Genomic DNA, 22,946 nt, shown 5'->3' with positions numbered 1-22,946 from the left:
TTTTAAATTAAAACTGAATTTTAAATGAGCAGTTGATTATATATTTGGCCCCTAAACTACTAAGGGACAAGTGTAAAGGCTCGATGGTTAGGCACCTACAAGTCTGGAAACCACAGTCCCCAAAGAGAAACCCTACCAAACTGTTACCAGGCAGAAAAGGCAGGAAGGCCAAGGTCAGTACTAACCTATGAAGACAGGTCACACAAGACTTGTCTCTCATAGCTCAATATGCCCAGAAAGGTTCAGTGTTAACTCACTTTAATAGAAGCAGATGGACCATTCTGGCTATTCATTGTCAGCTAATGTTGCTGGTATTTACTAACCCATTTCTTCATCTCTTTCTTACTATCCCTCTTCCCCTGCCTTGTTTTCCCTAGTTCTGCATATTCACTCATATTTTATTCAATGTGTTGCAAAGTGTTAACATTTTTCCCCCTCAGAGCTGCATAGGAGAATTTATCTACGTTAAGTAAAAGTCCTAAATAAAGTCATGTTAAAAGTCAGGAGGCATATGAGGGAGCCACCCACAGTTTAAAATAAATTATCATTACACTTGAGATTGTATTAAATATCTATTTTTAAGTTTTCAAACAACTTTGGGCATACCAAGAGCAAAGAGTATTTTCGTAAGCCATAGAATTTGTGATTTTTCCACTGAATAGAAGGTGGATAAGTAAAAAAAAAAAATCACGGCTCGCTTTTAAGGCTGTGGGAGAAATGAAAATTCTTTCTACTCAAGTTGTAAAAAATGAATTTCATGGTCAAAAACCCTCTCATCCCATTCCCCTGGTTTGCTTGGGAAGTTTCTTTTGGCTCATATAAATTCTCTGGGCCTGTATGATTCTGTTTGAACTAATTTACGCATGCTTTTTGGAAAAATTAAAATCACAGGATCTGATTAACAAAAAAATAACCAATTTTTTTTACTTTTTTTCAAAGGTGATATTTTATTTTTTTGGCTCACTTGAATAATACAAATAATTCATCGATCCAGTGGGTAATTAAAATCACTTCCAAATATCAGGAAGCGTACTTCCAAGTTCTCTTTGGTGACACTGCCACCCACGGCCCTCTTCTCTCTCTTTATTCCAGGTATGCCAGCAGGTAAGCACGTAACGAAGTCCAGGAAACCAGTGAATCAGCATGTATTAAGAGCAACGGCTGCTCAAACTCAGAAGCCTTAGGCAGGACAACAGGGAGAATATGGATTTACACAGGGAGAAAGCTGTGATGTATTCTGCGTGTGGGAGTGATTTAATGATTCCTCTGAGCGATTAGATGCAGTGCCTGAAATGCCTATAGGGTGCAGCTCTCCCAAATACCTAACCTGGCCCAGAAGAGGCTGGGCCACTGCGGGTCACCAGCCTGCCTTGGCTGCCAGAAGGCATGCTTCTAAGCACTTGTTTGAGTTAGTCTGCCAAAGAAGAGGAGCCCCAAGCTGTAGCATTACATAAAAGTAGAGCTTCTCAAGGAAGATTTTCCAAAGAGAAAAATAAATTAATTGGGTTTGTAGGTTGAAAGGAAAAGCCCAAGAGACAAACAACTGACCCATCTGCAAGTCCCACCGTGAGAGACATCTGAAAAGGCTGGAGCCAGCCAGGATGATTTATTTTCATTCTTATTAAATAGTGTAGCGTTGGAAATCGCTTTTAAAATAAACCCTCACTAACACAAATGAGAAATTGAACTCTTAAAAGACCATTTGTTTTCTATAGAATGTTTTACAGAGGCATGGGTAAGCCTCAATGGTTATTTGTTCATGTGTTTACTTCTTTCCAAACACTATTATATCATTGACTGTACACCTTTACAAACAGAAATTCATTCAATCCTAACAACCCAAGGAGGTAGGTACTATTATTTCCTCTATTTTGCAGATGAGGAAACTGAGGCACAGAGAGGCTAAGTAACTTACTCAACGTACATGGCCAGCAAGCAGAGAAGGTGAGATAAACCCAGGAAGTGGTTCCAGAAACTATTCTTAGCAACTACAAACCTTGCCTTGCATGGCACTATGGAAAGATCATGAGAAAAATGAGAGGTAGTAACTTTATATGATGCCATTAAACAAAGCTTATGGTTATTTGAACAACTTCATTTCAATTTTGAAAGAAATGACCAAACTCTCTTTTTACAACCCAGTACTAGTCTGAACAGTTACCTCAAATCTGAAATGATCTCCATGCCTCCACACTCTTAGCTCCTTGCCCACCAACCCTGTGCTCTACTATTTATGATGGGTAGGAGTTCTGGGGAAAATTTGGCATTAAAATCCTTGATCAAACGATCAGGCTCATACAGAGAAAGAGAGATACCATATGTTTTCATTCTTATATGGATCCTGAGAAACTTAACAGAAACCTACGGGGGAGGGGAAGGAAAAAAAAAAAAAGAGGTTAGAAGGGGAGAGAGCCAAAGCATAAGAGACTCTTAAAAACTGAGAACAAATTGAGGGTTGATGGGGGGTGGGAGGGAGAGGAGGGTAGGTGATGGGCATTGAAGAGGGCATCTTTTGGGATGAGCACTGGGTGTTGTATGGAAACCAATTTGACAATAAATTTCATGTATTAAAAAAATAAAAAATAATAAAAAATAAAAGATCAGGCTCAACAGAATCACAAGGATGGATGTACTAACAGGTTTAAAAGTCCTTCCACTGGCCCCAAGTGGGCACCATGATTGCCTCCTTGGTGAGGTCCTGTGTTCGAGCATAATATGAACCTGAGACTGATTTCAGTCAATGATCAGTGAATCAGAGAGGGCAGGAAGTTTCCTCACCTCTATATCATCTGCCTACACAGTGAGAGGATTGAAACAAGCCTATCTAAGTACTAAGGTTAGTGACACTGGGGTCTTAAGCACTTACCTAGATGTGGGTGCATCGTGGCTTCTGTTGGAGCTGGACCAAGAGAGAAAAAGGGAAAGATGATTGATTAGCAACAAAAACAAAATCAGTAATAATCAAATACAATTATAAAACTTAGGTAACACTAAAGAAATTAAATGACTAGAACCTTTTTGGAAGAGTAAGAAAAAAAAATGCCAGTAAACATCTTAAAGTAAAACATCCAACTTTCTATGTAGTTATTCTATTTAAAAGTAACTCCTAAACTGAAGAGTAGAACCCCTTACACTCAGGATAGTTGAGTGTATCCCTCAAACACATCAGCCTCAGGTATCCCTCAAAACACATAATATAAATGTGACGTGATAGTTAATGGATATGCTAAAACTCTTCCTGAGCACCCAGTACCTCTCAGGGGCTATTATGGGTGTTAGGGAAATAGAAAATAGTGCCACTCTTGCTTTCAAAAGAGCTCATTACCATCTGCTAACTAGAATATAGTGCAGTAAGTGCTATGGCAGACAAGGAAGGGATACTGGTTCCAGGCTGAACAGTAAAAGGGTTGTCGGGAGAGGTTTTCCAGAGAAGATGATTTCTCTGCTAGGTTTTGAAAGATGAGCAGAAGGAACGTAGGTGGTGGTAGAGGAGGGGGAGCTGCTTCTTTCTGGAGTAAAAGTGAAAAGGCATAGAGAAGCAAAAGAGAATGGCTTTGGGGAAGAACCACAACAGTTTCAGCATGACTGGATGAAAGTGTTAAGAGGAGAGAGTAAAAATAGTGATGCTGGGAAAATAGGGAGGACAAGATCATGGAAGTGAATGCTGGGGAATTTGGACTTTACCACGAGAGCTTGACGATCTTCTGAACATTTATGAGCAAAGGAATGGATGTTCAAAATATGCATTTTAAGAAAGGGCACTCCACAAATAAGGGACATAATATTGGAATATTAATATTCCATGTTAAAAAAAATAGGTCATTAAAATTCATCTATTTTTTTAAGTGTGGCTACTAGAATACTGAAAATTATACATGTGGCTTGCGTTATACCTCTACTGGACAGGGCTGAACAACAGCTAGGAGACAGATCGGCGCTGGATATCAATTAAGGAATCATTGTTACACAGGAGGTGGTGAAGTCATGGAAGATGACCATGTCATTCAGAGAGAATGCAGGACATAGAAAAAGAAGTGAAATGAAGTGGTAAACACGCATTTAAGGGACTGGTAGAAGACGAGCTAGCAAAGGAGACTGAGAAAGAGTTCATTTCATTATGGGAATAAGGAAATGAGAGAGTTTTAAGAGAAAAGAGGGTTAAATGAAAGACCAAAATAATCCTAATAAAGATGATATCTATTGAGAACATACTGTTATCACAGCACTGTTAAGCAGAGTCTATAGATGAACCCAGGAAATTTGGCTTCAGAGGCCACACTTGTAACTACTGTGCAGACTGTTCTTTCAAGAAAGTCCACTGCAAAGACAAGAGATGAGATTTTGTAGCACCTAACGAGGATCAAGGACCAAAGAAATTTTTTTGTTGTTGTTTGCTTCATTTCTTAAGATATCATAATTGTTGAACATGACTATATCAGCTATTTTACAAAAGGGGCTCTCTGTGTTCACAGAATAAATTGTGAAGAAGAGGAGGAAAATAATACTGATATCTATATAGTATTTAACTTCAAAGAAAACTGGGAAATAAGTTAGTTAAATCAAATGTAAAATTTAGGGCAAGTATCAAGTAAAAATACTTACTGTTTAAATATGTATAACAAAATATCTGCAGAGACATCAGGACCTACTTGATTTTAAATGAGGCCTGGACCCAATAAAAAGATTAAGTTATAAAATGCTTTACTCTACCTTAATCTAAGGAGTCTATCCAAATTGGTATCTACCTTTTCTACATGACTTTGGCACATGGCATCTTATACTGAACCACCCACAACATAATCATCAGGGGAGGCCAATTAGAAAAGACTCAGGGAATCAGAATCTTTGGGAATGGAGGCTTAGAATTTGCTTTTGTTGTGTTTTTGTTTTTGTTTTTAGTGATGGAACAAGAGAGGAATTTATTTCAGTGAGGCCAACACCAGGAAGACAGCAGACTAATGTCTCAAAGACTGTCTCTAGAATCTGTATTTTTGAAAACCTTTCCTGGTGATTCTCATAAAAAGCCAAATTTAAAAACTATTGGTCTTAATCATATAGTCCAGCCCTTATTTTTACAGCATGCAGAACTATTCTTTGTATTAAGTATATATCTTTTCTCCCAAGAGGAAATAAGTTCCTCAAAGGCAGAAAATATGGCCACCCAACACACCAGCCTAAACTGCTAATCAGTTCCCAATAAATGCTGAATTAAACTGAAAGATACTTCTTAATTGTAATATATTTTATGATATTTTGGAAAATGAATAATTGAAGATCCAAACCTTTGAAAACATGCCAAAATATACTCATAATATTGTCAGAAAGTCCTTTAGTATAACAGTCTGGGTAGTTTAAACACCCAATAAATACCACCTAAATTTAATTTAATTCAACAAATTTAAATCATGTTTTAAATCACTAGTTAGGAAAAATCAATTCAATATTTTTAACAAAATCCACTGAGATAACTAAACGTTATTTCCTCAGAAAGAGAGACATGTATGCATTAAACTTGATGGAAAGAAATGTACAAATTTCCTTGAAAAATATTCATACACATATGGGGTAAATATGGTCCAAAATCTAGGAAAGTACTGGGCCTGGGAAGCTTATTTTAATCATCTCTCAGTAAGTGACTATATCAATCTATTTTTTATGTAATTTAACAAAATTTCTAAGCCTGTAGGAAGTTCAACCTCTGTTCCACATTTATTAGGGGTAAATGTACCACAGAAAAATTAGAATAAGTAGCCTAAAGAAGTATAATATAGTTTAACATTATTTATTATACTCCCACTTGGATAGTACCTGCTTTTTGCCTCATACTCTTAACATGGATGAATTATGTGAATTTGGCATAAAGGTCTTTACTCTTTCCTTTATTAAATATAAAACACGTGCATTAGAGAGTCCTAATTTGTCAGCCTTTCAGTGCTTGCCCAGTACCATATCTTCAACTAAGTATGCCTTTCCTGCTCCTCTGCCATTGAACTAGTTCTGACTCATTTTTCTAGATTGCTTAAATGTTTTTATCTTAACATTTTGTTGGTCTATTACTGATTCTCTGCCTCCCCAAGGACCTTTGATTGTTCCCACCCTACCACTCCCACCTTGGTCCAACTTCCCAGCTCCTATGACCCAAAATCTCAGGACCAACTCTAGCTACCACCTAAAGTTGCCAAATGGCTTAGACTTGGAAGTTTTGTTCTGAGAGAGAACAAAAATGTTTCTAAAGAGGTAGGTTTTGGCTTTGGAGAAAACAGGACAGAACATGTCTTTAACAGAAGTATAAAAGACATCTCAGTTCCTTCCAGTTATCTCTCCATCAGGATAAGAACACCAGGTCAGACATTCAGCCACAGGTACATACAGGGAAGGATGCACTGGATAATGAATTAGAGACAGAGAAAGATGGCTGGAATAGTTTTGTACCCAAAGAGATCACTGAGGAGGCACTTCATAATATGGTCCCAATTTGGCTTCATTGGTGAATCCCATGAGACTATATGTAAAGGCTGGACAGAACTTCAAGCTATGAGAACGCACTTACTGTCCTAACATGAAACTTAACAAATTTGGAGATCCCTAGATTCACAAAAGTGATTAGTTGTACATCCTATGCTGCAGAAAAAATTCACTTCTGAGAAAAAGACCAAAAGTTTACTTTAGTTTATACAAACGTGATTACTTATTAAATTGCTTATCTTCCCATAAATTTGGGGGCAATTCAGCTTAATATGAAGTTTCTACCAATAATTTGTAAACTCTTATAAACAGTGTAATGGCTAGAGGCCAAACTTTCAGTGGTGTTTTTTAGAATTAAAGTACAATGATCATGGGATACCACATCTGCAGTTGGATTTTATAGATCACTCCAAGGAGATCTATGAGCATTGGCAATAGATAAATAAACCAACTTATAATTCCAAAAATTTACTAATTCGTTACTGATCCTAGGCAAGGTGACAACACTATCTGTGTTAACAGAGGATAAATGCGTAAATGAATTTGTGTTTCACTGAACTTGATGTCATTCAAAATAATCACACATCTCTGAAATCTTTACCCACAAACTTAATGTCATTTAGACCTACAAAAATTATAGAAACTACATCCTCTTTAAAGCTTGATCAGGTTCAAGTAATTGTACTGAATTGGAAATTGGACTTAAGTTGTATCTTGATAACATCAAGAGTATGCCAAATGTCATCAAAATGAATCAACTTAGTCAAAACCACAGATAAAATTTGAAATGCTAAACAGCCTACTTAAAATGAAGTTCCTACTTTGCTTAAAAGAACAAAGTAAAAACAAGCCAACAAAATGTAAGAACCATGACAGAATCTCACTAAAGTCTCCATGTTCTCTTAAAAGTCAGTTTTCAGCAAAGGATTAAGAATGAAGGTATGGCTCCCATTTACAATAGCACCAAAAACCATAAGATAGCTAGGAACAAACTTAACCAAAGAGGTAACAGATCTGTACGTTGAAAACTATAGAACACTTATGAGAGAAATGGAAAAACATTCTATGCTCATGGATTGGAAGAACAAATATTGTTGAAATGTCTATACTACTCAAAGCAATCTACACATTCAATGCAATCCCTATAAAATAACACCAACATTTTCCACAGATTTAGAATAAACAATTCTAAAATCTGTATGGTCCTAGAAAAGACCCAGAATAGCCAAAGTAATGTTGAAAACAACCAAAAAAATAACAACAACAAAAGAAACAATGCTGGAGGCATCACAATTACAGACTTCAAGCTGTATTAGAAAGCTGTAATCATCAAGACAGTATGGTGCTGGCAGAAAAACAGACACATAGATCAATGGAACAGAATAGAGAACCCAGAAATGGACCCACAAATATATGGCCAACTAATCTTTGACAAAGCAGGAAAAAATATCCAATGGAAATAAGATGGTCTCTTCAACACATGGTGTTGGGAGAACTGGACAGTGACATGCATAATGATGAAACTGTACCACTTTCTTATAGCATACACAAAAATAAATTCAAAATGGATGAAAGACCAAAAAATAAGACAGGAAACCATCAAAATACTACAGAAGAAAGCAGGCAGCAACCTCTTTGACCTCAGCTGGAGCAACTTTTTACTAAACATGTCTCTGGAGGCAAGGGGGAAAAAAACAAAAATGAACTTATTTGGACCTCATCAAGATAAAAAGTTTCTACACAGCAAAGGAAACAATCAACAAAACTAAAAGGCAACTGATGTAATGGGAAAAGATATTTGCAAATGACATATCAGATAAAGGGTTAATATCCAAAATCTATAAAATCTTACCAACTCAATACCCAAAACCAAAGAACCCAGTTAAGCAAGGAGAAGAAGACATGAATAGACACTTTTCCAAAGAAGACATCCAGATGGCTAACAGACACATAAAAAAAAAATGCTCAATGTCACTCATCATCAGGGCTACAAATCAAAACCACAATGAGATACCACCTTACACCTGTCAGAATGGCTAACATTAACAACTCAGGAAACAAGAGATGTTGGCAAGGATGCACTGTTGGTGGGAATGAAAACTGGTTCAGCCACTCTGGAAAACACTATGGAGGTTCCTCAAAAAGCTAAAAGTGGAATGACCCAGCAATTGCACTACTAGGTATTTATCCAAAGGATACAAAAATGCTGATTTTAAGGGGAACTTGCACCCCAATCTTTATAGCAGTACTATTGACAATAGCCAAATTATGGAAAGAGCCCAAATGTCCATTGACTGATAAACGGATAAAGAAGATGTGGTATATATACAATGGAATATTATTTGGCAACCAATAAGAATGAAATCTTACCATTTGCAACAACGTAGATGGAACTAGAGTATATCATGCTAAGTGAAATGAGTCAGAGAAAGACAAATATCATATGATTTCACTCATATGAAGAATTTAATAAACAAAACAGATGAACATAGGGGAAGGGAAAGAAAATAAGATAAAAACAGACAGGGAGGCAAACTATAAGTGACTCTTGAGTATAGAGAACAAACTGAGGGTTGCTCAAGGGGAGGTGGGTGGGTGGGGATGGGCTAAATGGTTGATGGGCATTAAGAAGGGCACTTGGGATGAGCCCTGGGTGTTATATGTAAGTAATGAATCCTTAAATTCTACTCCTGAAACCAATACTACACTATATGATAACTAACTTGAATTTCAATTAAAACAACAACAACAACAACAACAACAACGAAGGATGGCATACTGTTGCATGTTTTTACCTGAAAAAAAAGCCAAGCACCTTTAAAATTAAAAAAAAATAAATAAATATTTACTTATTTTTGGGAGACAGAGAGAGTACAAGTGGGGGAGGGGCAGAGAGAGAGAGGGAGACACAGAATCTGAAGCAGGCTCCAGGTTCCAAGCTGTCAGCACAAAGCCCAACGCGGGGCTCGAACCCACGAAGCATGGGATCATGACCTAGGCTGAAGTCAGACGCTTAACCAACTGAGCCACTCAGGTACCCCTAAAATTTTTCAATTATCAACACAAGTTGGTAGCAATTTTACCAGGAATAAATGAAAACCTATGTAATTTTGTTAGACCAATATCCCAAGAGCCGGTAAACAAGAAAAAACAAAACAAAACAGTAAACTGTTAAAAACTAAAAAAAAAAAAAAAAGTAGAAAAAATGTGTACTGACACTTACTTAGTTGAGTAAATGGAAAAAAGCACTTAGGCCATTTTGTTTACACATCTGTGTGTTGGTACTGTTTCTAGTCACAAGATTTGCATGTCCCTTCCTAAGGAATATATTTGGGGGCGGGGGTTAAAGATTTTTAATAGCTCATTATTTTCCACTCACAGTGAGTTAATCTGACCTCCATTATGATATGAAAACAACTACTTATCAATCCCTTTCCAAACATTTAAATACAACTGATGTTAAATATCTATCTATTGCTTGGCATAGAGAGTTACTCTGCGAACATTATTTTTCTTTTGCTAAACACATTTTCTCTATCATCTCAAATTATTTAGAGCATCTCACAGACTGTAATGATTTGTCTTAGGACACGGGTAAGAGAGCAGTAGCTGAGCTATGCTGATGGAAATGGAAGATCAGAAAGTTTTGATACACTCAAACAGGCAGCAAACACCTTTAATTCCAGCGTGTATGATTTCATTTGGATCTTGGACCTCACAATCATGCTTTTCTTAATGCCATCCCAGAGCTTAAATCTTTGGGTGTTTTTAGTGAATATTCTAAACATAGATCATTATATGGTTTCTCAATATAAATCGAAGCAAAAAGTCTTTGATTTAATGAATTGAATAAATGAATTCAATTTATTCAAGAGACAAATTTCATGCTGAAAGTAAAGAAAAGCTTCATTTATTTAGAAAGCATTTCCGCATTTATGCTTTTTCAAAAACGGCACCCACCAGCATCTCCTGAGATCACAGCAGCCTAGAAGAGGTACTTTAGAAAGAAATGAGGTCATGTTTAACTCCCCCAAAGGTTGTTCTTTGGACAAGTGTTTATCTTGCAAGTCACTTGTTTTGAAAGGAAACTTTTAAGTAATCATGTTACTCTAAAATATATTTCTGTCAATTTTTTCAACAAATAATTCAGTACAAAGATTTCAATATGCTGAGCAGAAAAAGGAAGGGTTGTCTAAAAACGAATTGAGGGAGTGGTTAATGATCTTTGTGTTAATATTATTGATTACTTAAAAAAAAAGCATTTGAGTCAGGCAAGCAGTATATATATGATGACAGGAACTTCTTACAAATAAAGGTATTATGTTATGGGAACCATATCTCCGGATCATTTTAGAATTCAAAGGCCCTAGGTAGTTTTGCCTCAGGTATCTCTTCACCTAATTTGAAATTCAAATGTATGAAATTTCCAAAGCTAAATATGACAAATTAGACACGGTCTGTGAAGTTACCATTTAATGAGCTATGAACCTAGACTTTCATCTCCCCAGGAATAATTTCTTTATTACTTTTGTATTTTATTGCAATAAAGAACCATTTGACCTTCAAGTATGATAATTAAGCTTCCAAAAATGTTATAAATTCAGAGTGAAAATAGTTCTCTCTGTGTTCAGGAATATACTTATGATCAGTATAAAAGATTCCTTAATATTTAAAGACAGCTAAATTATGCACAGAACCAGCAATATTAGGAGGTATTTTTCTCTTCCCTTCCCCCCCATTTCCCATCTCAATTAGATTTGTGTCTCATAACAACTTATCATCTGTCATATTCTAAAACAAATGGAATAGGAGAAAAACTAAAATATATCTTTATAATCTGCAAATGGGGAAACAGAGAACTCTTTCAGGTGAGATTTATTCTACTATGAGCTGTCAATAATGAGATATTAAGTATAACACTTGCGATTCCTTGTCTTGCTTTTGCTCATGCCCTGACTTTTTCTGGGGGGAGAGAACCATATATTTCCCAAAACTTTGTCTATGATATGAATGGAAGTTTAAATGAAAAATCAGAATACAAAACAACCATCTGAACTGTTGATGAATAGTTTTTTTTTTTTAAATCACTGTGTAATAATTTTTTAAAACATCTTGGACCTTTGATAACTTGAGGAGATGAAGTTCACAGATGGGGCAGAGGAGAGGAAGTAGAGGTAAAAATTGACCCGTAGCCTGAGCACATATGACTTTTAAATAACAATCAGAGCTAGGAAGGAAAATCATTAGGATTAGCATTATAGGATCATCATACAAGTAGCAGCGGCAGCCGCCTTGTTGCTAATGTGAGCTGAACTTTGCTAGAGGTCTGCCAATATCTGCTCTCCTTTATTTTAACTGAACCGTGACCCCAGTTAGAGGTACATTTCACACTATCCCCTGCAGCTTCCCATGACAAAGGAATGAAACTCTGACCATAAGGAGTGAGCTGAAGTGACCTGGGTCATGCCTTCTAAATTTAGGAGCGGGCATGCTCCCCTGGCCCTTTACCCTTCCTATTGCTAGGACACGGTAAGCACTGGGGCAGCTAGCATGGCCCCCGGATGCGGAAGCTATGTGCCGGACACCACAGAGCCACTCCACCAGCCCCGGACCACCTGCCTCCGGCCTGATTTATGACAGAGAAATATACTTCTAACTGCTAAAGCTAGCATTCCCTCTGCATCTCACTCACAATTCTAAAGGTCAGAGTGGAAATGAAGGCTGCTAATACTGTGAGTTCATCTGGGTAGAGACTCTATCTTGTGTATCTCTGCACCCTCTGCCTAGCACAACGTCGGGCATATAATTGCTCCAAAAATGTCAGTTTATTGGGTAGTGATAATACCACCATTACATTAACTATTGGGCGCTGATAACACCAGCAAGGCACTGCTGTTAGGAAATTCTAATGTTCTCTGTTCCCTCCTGTCTTGGTCATTTGTACCTCTGTTATCATCTTTATGATAACCTTACTTCTCACTTTCCTTCATATGCCTAAGGATACTATGTACAATCGCCTTGTTCTAAAATAGACACAAGGCAGCTTGCCAGAAAGGGCAGACAATCAAACAAGGCAATAGAGGGGAAAACTCAAAGATGATGATTAATGAAGGGTCGGCAAAAAAACTACATCCAGTTGAGATAAGTAAAATGCATGCTCTGACGTCTTAAGTTTGGTCCTGCTATAAAGTTACAGAAATTGAAGAGTTCATAACATGTAAAGAAAACATATTGCTCAGGGAGAAGGGGGGGTAATTCAGGTACAGAGACTCGAGAGAGGTTTCTCCTGTGGTTTCTTGAAAAGAGGACACTGAGCAAGGTGATGAACATCATTTGAAATAACATCCATCCAATTGTGAGTTTTATAGGGCTACTCCTAATAAAGCCCATCAATGCAGAAGGAGCCCATCTCATGCCTAAATACGATTATAAAAAGGATTCGGGGGTGCAGGAGGTACAAGCTGGCTGGCTGTTAAAGAAATGATGGTCATTAGACAATTATGGAAAGGTATACCCTCTCTGTGTGGTTCATTCTTTCCCTCAACTAATAACTGAGTGCCTACTAAATGCCAGGTGCTGTGCCAGCTTCTGAGATATTAAAATGATCCAGTGTCTGCTGGATCAAGGGGTTCACAGTACAGCAGAAAATTAACACCTGACAATGCAATACGATGAACTAAATTCGATTACTAAGTAGTAGGTGGAAAAGTGATACAAACAAAAATGATGGAGGAGGAGAGACTTGAGCTGGATCTTTAGGACGAAGGCAGCTTCATCAGTGAGATGGAGAAGGTAATGAGGAGGGAGTTCCAGGGAAAGGAATAGGCCTGCTTAAGCCACAGAGACAAGGGACAGGAAAGCATGTTTGATGAAGCCCGTGCTTATTACAGCTGAGGTAGAGAGTTAGGTTAGGTGAGGGTGAGGGGTGAGAGCCGGAAAGCAGAGATGAGGCTGGAGAGACAGGCAGGGTCGGATCTCAGAGGGCCTTGAAAGCTAGTCTAAGTGGGGCAAAGGGAGGCAGTTGCAGGGTTTGAGGCTGGGAGTAAAAAAAAAAAAAAGAAAGAGGTTTGTGTTTAAGAACATTTTGATAGATGTGTGGAAGACCTGAACTACAGAAATAGTTCCAGGTGTGAAAAGAGGCTGGGTTAAGAGATACTAAGTATAAAATAAATTGGTTTTAGACACATCGGATGTAGACCTGGAAGAAAGAAAGGAATGAGGAAAGTAATGCTATCCTGGTATCTGACTGGGGTGACTATGTCACTAACCAGAACTGCAATCAAGGGGTCCAGATTTGGGGAAAAGTCAAGTTCGGTTTAGAATATATTGAGTTCAACGTACCTAAATGGCATCCAGATGTAAATGCCTTGTAATACTAATGACAGCATTCATAGAGGATTTATGTGCTAGCCACCATGCTATGCACATCCTCTGCATTGAATCCTCAAACCTTTACTATCTTCCTTCTGGGCATAGGATGTTGTGCCAGGCTCTTGGGAACCTATGTATGGCACACAGCACAATATGTGTTCATTAATATTAATGAATTCCAACTCTTAAAAACATGAGTATTAAAATCTATATTAATTATTACATTAAACAATTCAATCTCTGAATGTCAAAATAAGATTGAGTTAATAGGTTGCATGAAGTAATGTTTTGCAATCCAAAATAAAATTGTAATTTAAGGTATGTTCATCACAGCTTTGTTCCCCTCCCCAAAGTAATTATATAGACCCAAACCTAGGCTGTTTGCCCTTCAAAATATGGGGGAATTCAGCATATTATATAGCAGCTTGAGTAGAAAGTGTACTCCTCTGGATCCAAAAGAACTCAATGTCAAATTCTTCTCAGGCATAAATTCTGGTGTTTTGACTTTGGACTAGATAAAGCTGTCAAGTGGGAATGTATATAACCCTGAGAACTGAAAAGAAGGCTGTTTAAATCCAGGTTCAATCATCTTGGGATATACAGCACCAGTTCAAAACACCATTCTTTAGGAAATTAAAAAAGTCGTCAGATCCACCTAGAGCCAATAGCAAGAAATTTTACTATGGCCCCATGAGTCAGCTCTTTGTTGTTCCTTTTAATCTTATCTGTCCTCAGGATCACTTAGGAACACTTTTTGCCTACCACAGCCCCAGGAAGGCTTCAGTTCCTCCCCCTATAGGGTAGTTTGTGAGACCTTGAAGCAAGATTAAGGGTTCCAGGATGATATTACCAAAGTCTCCTAATTCAGCTCTCTTCGTTTGTAAATTGCAAAGGCAGGGATGTCAGGAACAGTGGCTGTAACTGCTAAACTGAAATGTAAGCTATAGAATAGCCATGGGGAAAACAGATTTCTTTGAATAGCAAAAAAAATTTAACATTGGGCAAATTCAAATGGAACACACCATTATTTTTCACTTTAACTATTAAAGCAGATATAGTAAATCAAAATCTATTAGGAGATTCCGATTTGTTTAGTGTGAATTAATGAAAAAACAACATCTCAGGATATTGGGAAAACATTTAGTGATACAAGCTACTGAGTAAGCAAGAATAGACAAGGGAAGATTTTGATACATCTGATGTAAAATTCACACAATATTTGGGTATACAAAGGTATTCTTTTTTTCCCGCTTTATTGAGGTATAATTGACAAATAAAAATTGCCTATATTTAAGGTATACAACTTGATGTTTTGATATACGTATACATTGTGAAATAATCACCACTATCAAGCTAATCACCACATCCATCACCTCACTTTAAAAGATATTCTTAACATGCTGAAAAATATCTCTGTAGGTTAAACACCTCATTCATGTTATGGACTTGCTTACTGAAACTTTTATCTCCCTCCATCTCACAGTTTAAATAAACTTTCAACCGTCCTTATTACAAAGAATTTAAAAATTCCAGAGTCTGGGATCTGAATGAAATAAATACTCTGCCCACCACCATGGTCCGACGGCCCTTAGAGAATACAGCCACACTTTCTACCACGCTCTCCATTCTGAGAGTGACAGACAGCAGAACAACCGCTGAGCATGGCAGAAAGCAGCCAAGGTTTTTGGCTCCAACTATAAACCTGACCCCTTTCTCCTGACATAAAACATTTGCCTTTGGTTATATCCTCTTCCATCAACTCCACAACAGAGGATTCCAGCAAGGTTTATAAATGGCATGCACCCTTTGAGGGCACTACAGGGCATGACTGCTGTCGGCCGTTAAGCCTGCCATCTGGCCTTGCTAAATAATCAATGTGTGTGTTTGAAGGGGGTATGCCAAGAAGCTCACAGGCCAATGAATATACACACACCATTATTCTCCCTGCCCGGCCTCCACCAGGATTCGTGCACACTGCTGGACCGGCGACAGCCCAGGCTGCTATGCTCACATCAGCTTCACACTTGCCACCTCGGTCTTATGAGGGCCTCAAAAAGTGTGTATTCTCTCCTAGGTGTTCAGGGAATGGAGGCAATGGTGAGGAGTTTTCCTTATTGAAGTTGGGGTTCTTGAGGGTTTTAATGTTTACTCTTAGTATATGTGCTGCCAAAGCGAGTACTTTAATGTTTACTTTTTTTAATGTTTACTTATTTATTTTTTGAGAGACAGAACACTTGTGTGGGGGGGGGGGTGGCAGAGAGACAGGGAGAGAGAGAGAGAATTCCAAGCAGGCTGTCAGTGCAGATCCCAACATGGGGCTTGTTCTCATGAACCATGAGATCATGACCTGAGTTGAAATCAAGAGCCAGACACTTAACAAAATGAGCCACCAAGGTGCCCCTAATGTTTATTATTATTTTTTTTTAATTTTTAAAATTAAAAAAAATTAACATTTAATTTGGGAGACAGAGAGAACACATGTGAGTGAGTAGGGGAGAGGCAGAGAGAAAGGGAGATATGGAATCTGAAGCAGGTTCCAGGCTCTGAGCTGTCAGCACAGAGCCCGACGCGGGGCTCGAACTCGTGAACTGCTGAGATCATGACCTGAGCTAAAGTTGGACACTTAACTGACTGAACCACCCAGGCGCCCCTAGTCAGTCTATATATTAACCACACTCATATTAACATTTTCAACAGAACTCCTTGTATGTGATTCTGAGGGATATGACTTAGGTCTGCAGACTTTTCTATATTGCTCAATAGTAATTCCCATAAAAGACTGACTTGCCCTAGTTCCTTTTAGGTTTTCAGTCTATTCTGAAATTACTCTGATCACCTCTGACAGTAGTTCACTACCATGTTTATCTTTAAAATCACTTTGCGGCATTTTGAGCAATCCCCCAGATAGTCACATGGCTAACCTCCTTTCCTCCTTGCTCTTTGCTCTGATGTCACCTTCTTGGTGAAAACCGCCTGACTTAGCTGCTCTCCTATTTAAAACTGCAATCTGCCTTTTCTTCTTCCACCCAACCATGTAGCCCTGCCTTACCCTATTTTTAGTTTTTGTTTTTTCCTGTAGCATTTACCATCTCCTAACATGTATCACATTTGACCATTTAGGATGTCTCAAATTTATTGTTTCTCTTCTCTCCACTGTAATATAGACGCCAGTGGAGCAGGGATCTTTGCTCTGTTCACTGATGTATCCCAAGATCTAGCCTAGAACAGTGCAGGACCCATGGTAGGCATTCAACAATCCTTGTTGAGGACCAAATGTTAAATGAATTCACTTCTTTACTGTCTACTGCAGGTGAATGAACCTAAGCACCTTCCACTTTCACTTTCACCTTCACCTTCCACTTTCAAAACAACTGAGAGTATACAACCTATCACCTTCCACCCCAACCCCAAACTAGAAATAGAAAGCCCTGGTTCCTCAGCAGTACTGTGACATGTCAGCAGAAGACATGTTAATTATTTAACACCTTAGGATTCAAGATGAAAACCTAAAATCTCTGAACCTAGTGTATGTCCCAAGAGCACTGAGGAGAGCCATTAGTGTTTAGGTGAAACTGTGAATAATTTTCCAATTTCTTAAAATAGTGATTCATACATTTTTCAAACTGAGGTCAGTGTAAAGGACATTCCTCTGTGACACTGCTTTCTGTTACAGCCATGCTGCCTCATGGTGTTCCGTAGCATAAAGTCAGGGTTAAAGAAGATTTTTCAGAAAGGCCAGTGACTTTTCAACTACAAAATGTTTAAGGTGATTCTTCAGCAAACATTTATAGAGTATCTGCTTTTATTTTATTTTTTAATGAAGTTTATTGATTTATTTTGAGAGAGAGAGCAGCAGAGAGAGGGAGAGAGAGAATCCCAAGAAGGGTCCCACTGTTAGTGCAGAGTCCGACATGGGGCTCCATCTCATGAACCATGAGATCATGACCTGAGCCGAAATCAGGAGCCAGATGCTTAACTGACTGAGTCACCCAGGCATCCATGGAGCATCTGTTTTTATGGCAAGCATTGCTAGCTGTTCAGAAAAACAAAAAATTAAGTCATGGTTCCTGCCCTCAGGAAGCTTCCAGTTGGAGGACATGAGTAGTTAAATAAAAATTATGATACAAAAGAGAGCAATCATGTTAAGAGACTCAAGTCCTCACAAAGGAAGAGGCAGGGGAGTTGTAATTCAGAATTTGCCTGCAGTTCTGAGAAGTGATTTCTTTCACCTGCCTCATCAGAATTGCCCCTCCGTCTTGTTAAGTATAACCCTATACTTGTTATTTGGGTGGAGGGGGAAACTTGTGTTATTTCTTTATAACCCAGATGATATAAGTTTGCTATAAAAACTTAGAAAATACAGGTAAGTATAAAGAAAAAAAATTAAACATCCACATTCTCACCACACTGATCTACTTTCTCAGGCTTTTTATTTCACTCTGGCTGACCTAACTAAACCTTTGCTCCAGCAAGATCCCTCCTCTTTGCCACTAACTGAGCCTGTACTTTGTGTCTGGGCTCTGAGAGTAAGGTTACACAGAGCTTGGATCCAGACTACCTCTCTATGATTCCAAGGTCCTCATAAAGTCTAAATCCAACCGTAAGTGACTGCCCACTGGCACTATCTCCTCAGCCTCAAGAGAGGAAAAGCAGCCCCTGGTGTCCAGGAGCTGACCTGACACGGCTGGGCCTTGCTGTTCTCCCAAAGAACAGAAATGACTTCACAGAACATCAGCTGCAGACAAAGCCACTCTGGGGTCATGATGGGACAAAACAGACACAGGACCACTTCGTCATGATGCCTGAAAGTGGACACAATCAGAAAGAACATTGTCTACCTCATGGTACACCACACATCCCCTTTTCCTGGAATAGTGGTGACGGTGCTCTTTACTATTTTTAGCTTAACCTCACTCTTGTCTACCTTCCCTGTAGATTAGGGTTTGCTGAGATCCCTAACCAGAATGACTGTTTATGGCATCCAATACAAAGCAAAGCCCCACTTATACAAGACCTTGCCAAAATCATGAAATACAGCTCTAAATCTCATAGTAATTCCTTTTGTAACATCCTCTTATTGAGATGTCCCCTGGTTCTATGGCATGATTTCTCCGTACTGGAATGAGCACTAAACCCAACCTGTCAGCTACAGGGGTGCTCTTGGTGGTCTTTGCTGCAAGGCACTGGATGCCTATAAATGTGTTCTGGTGATATCAGGGGGATGGGGGAGGGAAAGAGAGAGAGAGAGTCCCCATCCTTTCCTTCAGTCTGCTTTCCCCTCTGGCTGCCCTCTTTCTTTCCCTTTAATCCTAGATTTTTCTGACCAAAGCCTCAACTTGAAACACTGCCTCACACTTACTTCTCAACTCACAATAATCTTTCTTCCCTTGAATGTCTGTCTCCAAAGCCTGGGCAAGAGCTTTCCACACTACAGGGCAGCTTCGGGTAGTCTAGTCTCTCCTGAAACCATCCTCATTTATAGCCAAATCGCTAATAATGTTCTAACTGCAAAATCTTCAAGGCTTTTCTCATACTTCCTCCTCTCCATTCTCTCAGAGGCCTTTTTTGTCCCTGTTGAACACCTCTACCATGTTGAAATGTCTCCCTTGAGTTTCCCAGTCTCCCAAGCTTGCCTCTTCTCCAGAATTCCTTCTTCTTCCTGCTCCTGTGCCATCACTAGTCTTCCACACTGGGGCCCTTCTGCCCTTCTCCCAAGGATCTCCCTGGATGAGCACATTCCCTTCTCAGCACCAATATGCTAATGTTTCTCAAATCTGCCTCTCTTCCTAGCAGGCTGCTGGAGAGCCCTGCAGGGTGGAAAAGCAATTCCCTCAGAGACAATGTGCTGAAGACCAGATTATTATGTTCTCTCCCAAACACCTAAAGTTTCTTCATTTCTTCTCTCAGTCCCTGCTATCACCGGCCACCCAGTCACACAGACCAGAAACCACAGAATCACCCTGGATCCTCTTTCCTCCCTCACTCGCTACTTTGATCACATCTTCTCTGAAGTCTCTCTACCATAACTCTTTCTTTCTGCAAGACCGAATTTTCATTTAGCTCTTGCCAGGATGACACAGCATCCTACTACTGCTCTGCCGTCTCCCATTCCTAACCTCTGCAACCCATTCCACCCCCATCCCGTTTTCTTTCAAAAACACAGATTGTTCATGTCACCCTCCTGCTTCCCACTGTCTACAGAACAATGTTTAAACTCCAGAGCAAACCGAGGGCTTCAGTTACCCTCCCAGCCTCATGGCTTAGCTGTAATGACCTACCAGGTAGCTTCCTCTTGCTCACATCTATCTGACTAGTTGGATTCAGCTGCTCATTCATTCATTCAATAAACATTTACTGGGTGCATACTATGCACCAGACATTGTGTGAGGCTTTAGCAATTTCAGTAATAGAAAGCACAGGCCCTGTCCTCAAGGAACGTGTATCTAATGGAAGACAAAGCACCTGTGATAATGTTCATATGTAATATGCAAAAAAAAAAAAAAAAACCGGCAGCCCAGTTAAATGAGTGCATGCTGAAGTAAGTGCTTTATTGGAAAGGCAGTGTAATGTGATGGTTATCATCATGTGCTCCTGGCCAAACTGCCTGAGTTCCAGTCGCCAGCTCAGCCAATTCCTAGCTCTGTGACCTTAAACAAGTTGTTCTCACTGTGTCTTTGTTCTAACATCTGTAAAGTGGAGGTAATAATAGTTCCTTCTTCAGACAGTTGCTGTAAGGATTAAATGAAGCCCTGGTTGTAGAATGGGTAGAGTGGAGTCTGGCACATAACAGTGCCGACAGTGTCTCCATTTGTATTATTAGTGTGCCTTGAGAAGTATGTGCAGGGATTATGTCACCATGTACGAGAGTCACCAAGACCAGCTTGAGGAGGAGCTTGAGGGAGATCAGAGATGTTTTTTCAGCAGGAGGCAATACCTAAGCAGGGTCTGACAGCCTGAGTTAGCCAGACAAGACACAAATGGGTAGTCCAGCCCCAATAAAATGGGGTGGGGGGGGCAGGCATAGAATGTAAAGATGACAAGAAATGAGGTGGGGGAGGCAAACTGAAGCCACATTGTGTGGGATTTTCCTTGTATGCTGTGATAAGCAGTAGAGATTTTTACCTTGAAGATAAACTATTGCCTCCAATGGAGATATTGAAGGGTTTTAAGCAGGGACATGACACAATCACGTTTCCATTTCAGAAAGCTCATTATAGCAGCCCTTCTTAGGGTGCTGGACAAGTGGGAGCAGGGAATCCCAAGAGGAGGCTATTAAGCAAATCCCAAAGGAGATGATGGGGCCTGATCCAAGGTTTGGGGGGGGGGGAGAGGGGAGGGGAATGAGAAGAAGATAGATGGAATTCCCCCCCTTTTTATTTAAACTGCTGTTGACCCTTCAGAACTTGCTCCCTGGGGAGCCTTTCCTAAGGTCCCCCGGCAAACTTAGCTGATCTGCCATTTATAGCCCAGCCCTGGAGAACAGGAAATGGGTCTTTCTTCACTTTTATAGCCATATTTAGCACTGTGAGTTAAGACAAGGTCTTTTTAGGTGTTAGATACAAGTTTGCAGAATAAAATCCTTCAACGAATGTCTTTTAAGGAAAAGGATCGAGATGATAGACTACCAAAGGCATCACTAGCATGTTTTCTGATCCTTTTACTTTTTCAACATGCTTAGCCGCCAATATAAGTCTTATAATAATAGCTGTCCTGAAGCTCCACAAAGCAATATTTGTTTTGTTTAAATTGTTTAATTTAATTAAAACCAACAAACCTACTAAGTATGTTGTAATTGAAAAGTATTATGCTTTGGTGATGATGATTGTCATTTATTTCTCTTTTATAAGCACATTAAATATTCTTCTTCCAATGTATAGGAAATTATAACCTGTTAAATTTATGTCTTTTATTTAAGGAGACAATTAATGTTTTAATTAAAAGTAGGTCCAAAATAGATATAGGGTTTACAGCACCAATTATTTTCCTTATTATTCCTGACAGCAGGAAGCCATCACTCTTGTTAGTATTCTTTCCACCCTATCTTGGATGGATTGATATGATTTCAATTGATTAGGTGTTGTTGAAAAGCTTAATGTTTTCCTTTGGTCCTGGGCTGAACAGCATTTTTAATAACATCCACATCTACCGTTGTGTAAACCATATTCGTGTACAATCTGACTGAATAAGGCTTTTTTTTTTTTAACCCACTGGTTGAGAATTTTTCCCACTGGATTTTCTCGGATTTTTCTTTTCATTTTAAATGAACCCAATTCCAGCAATTCATTTACAATAGAAAAGACTAAAAAAATCCAATGCTTAAAAGAGATCAACTTTTAGACAATGGTAAATGTTAATAAAATTAGACACCTTTTTCTGACACTATGCATTTTTCAGAACATTAATGTTCACTGTTATATGGTGTTCTATATTTTCAGTATTGTGAACATTTTCAGTCTGAAAAAAGATTTACATTGTAACAGAGTTCTTGAGCCTATTACAAAGGCTATCACATTTTTGCATTCACAAAAGTCACAATAAAAATCAGTTCAAACTAAGAACACTGATAATATTTTTGAAACTATAACTAGAATGGGGTTTTCTGATTCAAGAGTTACATACATACACAATCAGAAATTTGCCAGTAATAATCATCAGGTGTCATATTATTTAGATAAAGCCATATTGATGATGTATATATTACTACAACTAATAAATGGTGTTTTCTTAGGCCTTTCAGAAACCAATATAATTTTTCCCATTTCTTTCCTGAGCCCATTAGATTCTCTTTAGCAGAGATAATTTGTAGAAATTTCTTTAAATTCAAAAATGTAATTCTTAATGTGACAAATTTCCCAAAAATACGACTGCATAAAAAATTGATATTATGCCTATGATGATGGTGAAAATGGCATGACATTTACAAAGACTGGCTTCAATATATTCATTATCAAATGCTTAAATCAAGAAATATATGTATCGCTGAGAAAAACTTGCATTTAATCTATCAACATTTTTTGAATGGCTGTCATATGCCAGGTTCCGGGGAACTAAAGAGCTCTAAAGGCATAGTTCCTATGTTTGAGAAGCCTTCTCTCAAAGGGTATATCTAT

The 22,946-nt window shown here is 38.6% G+C and overlaps 1 protein-coding gene across 1 annotated transcript in view; it reads right to left on the bottom strand.

Moving 5' to 3' along the window:
* RELN (reelin) overlaps positions 1-22,946 on the bottom strand; it is a 524,409-nt gene that overhangs the window by 279,004 nt on the left and 222,459 nt on the right. The window contains exon 5 of the mRNA XM_042964909.1: positions 2,867-2,899. Coding sequence (XP_042820843.1) covers positions 2,867-2,899 — 33 coding nt within the window. The remainder of the gene's footprint in view (positions 1-2,866; positions 2,900-22,946) is intronic.

The sequence above is a fragment of the Panthera tigris genome, chromosome A2, assembly GCF_018350195.1.
Source record: "Panthera tigris isolate Pti1 chromosome A2, P.tigris_Pti1_mat1.1, whole genome shotgun sequence".
Lineage (NCBI taxonomy): Eukaryota > Metazoa > Chordata > Mammalia > Carnivora > Felidae > Panthera > Panthera tigris.
This window is presented reverse-complemented; position numbering and strand designations above follow the sequence as displayed.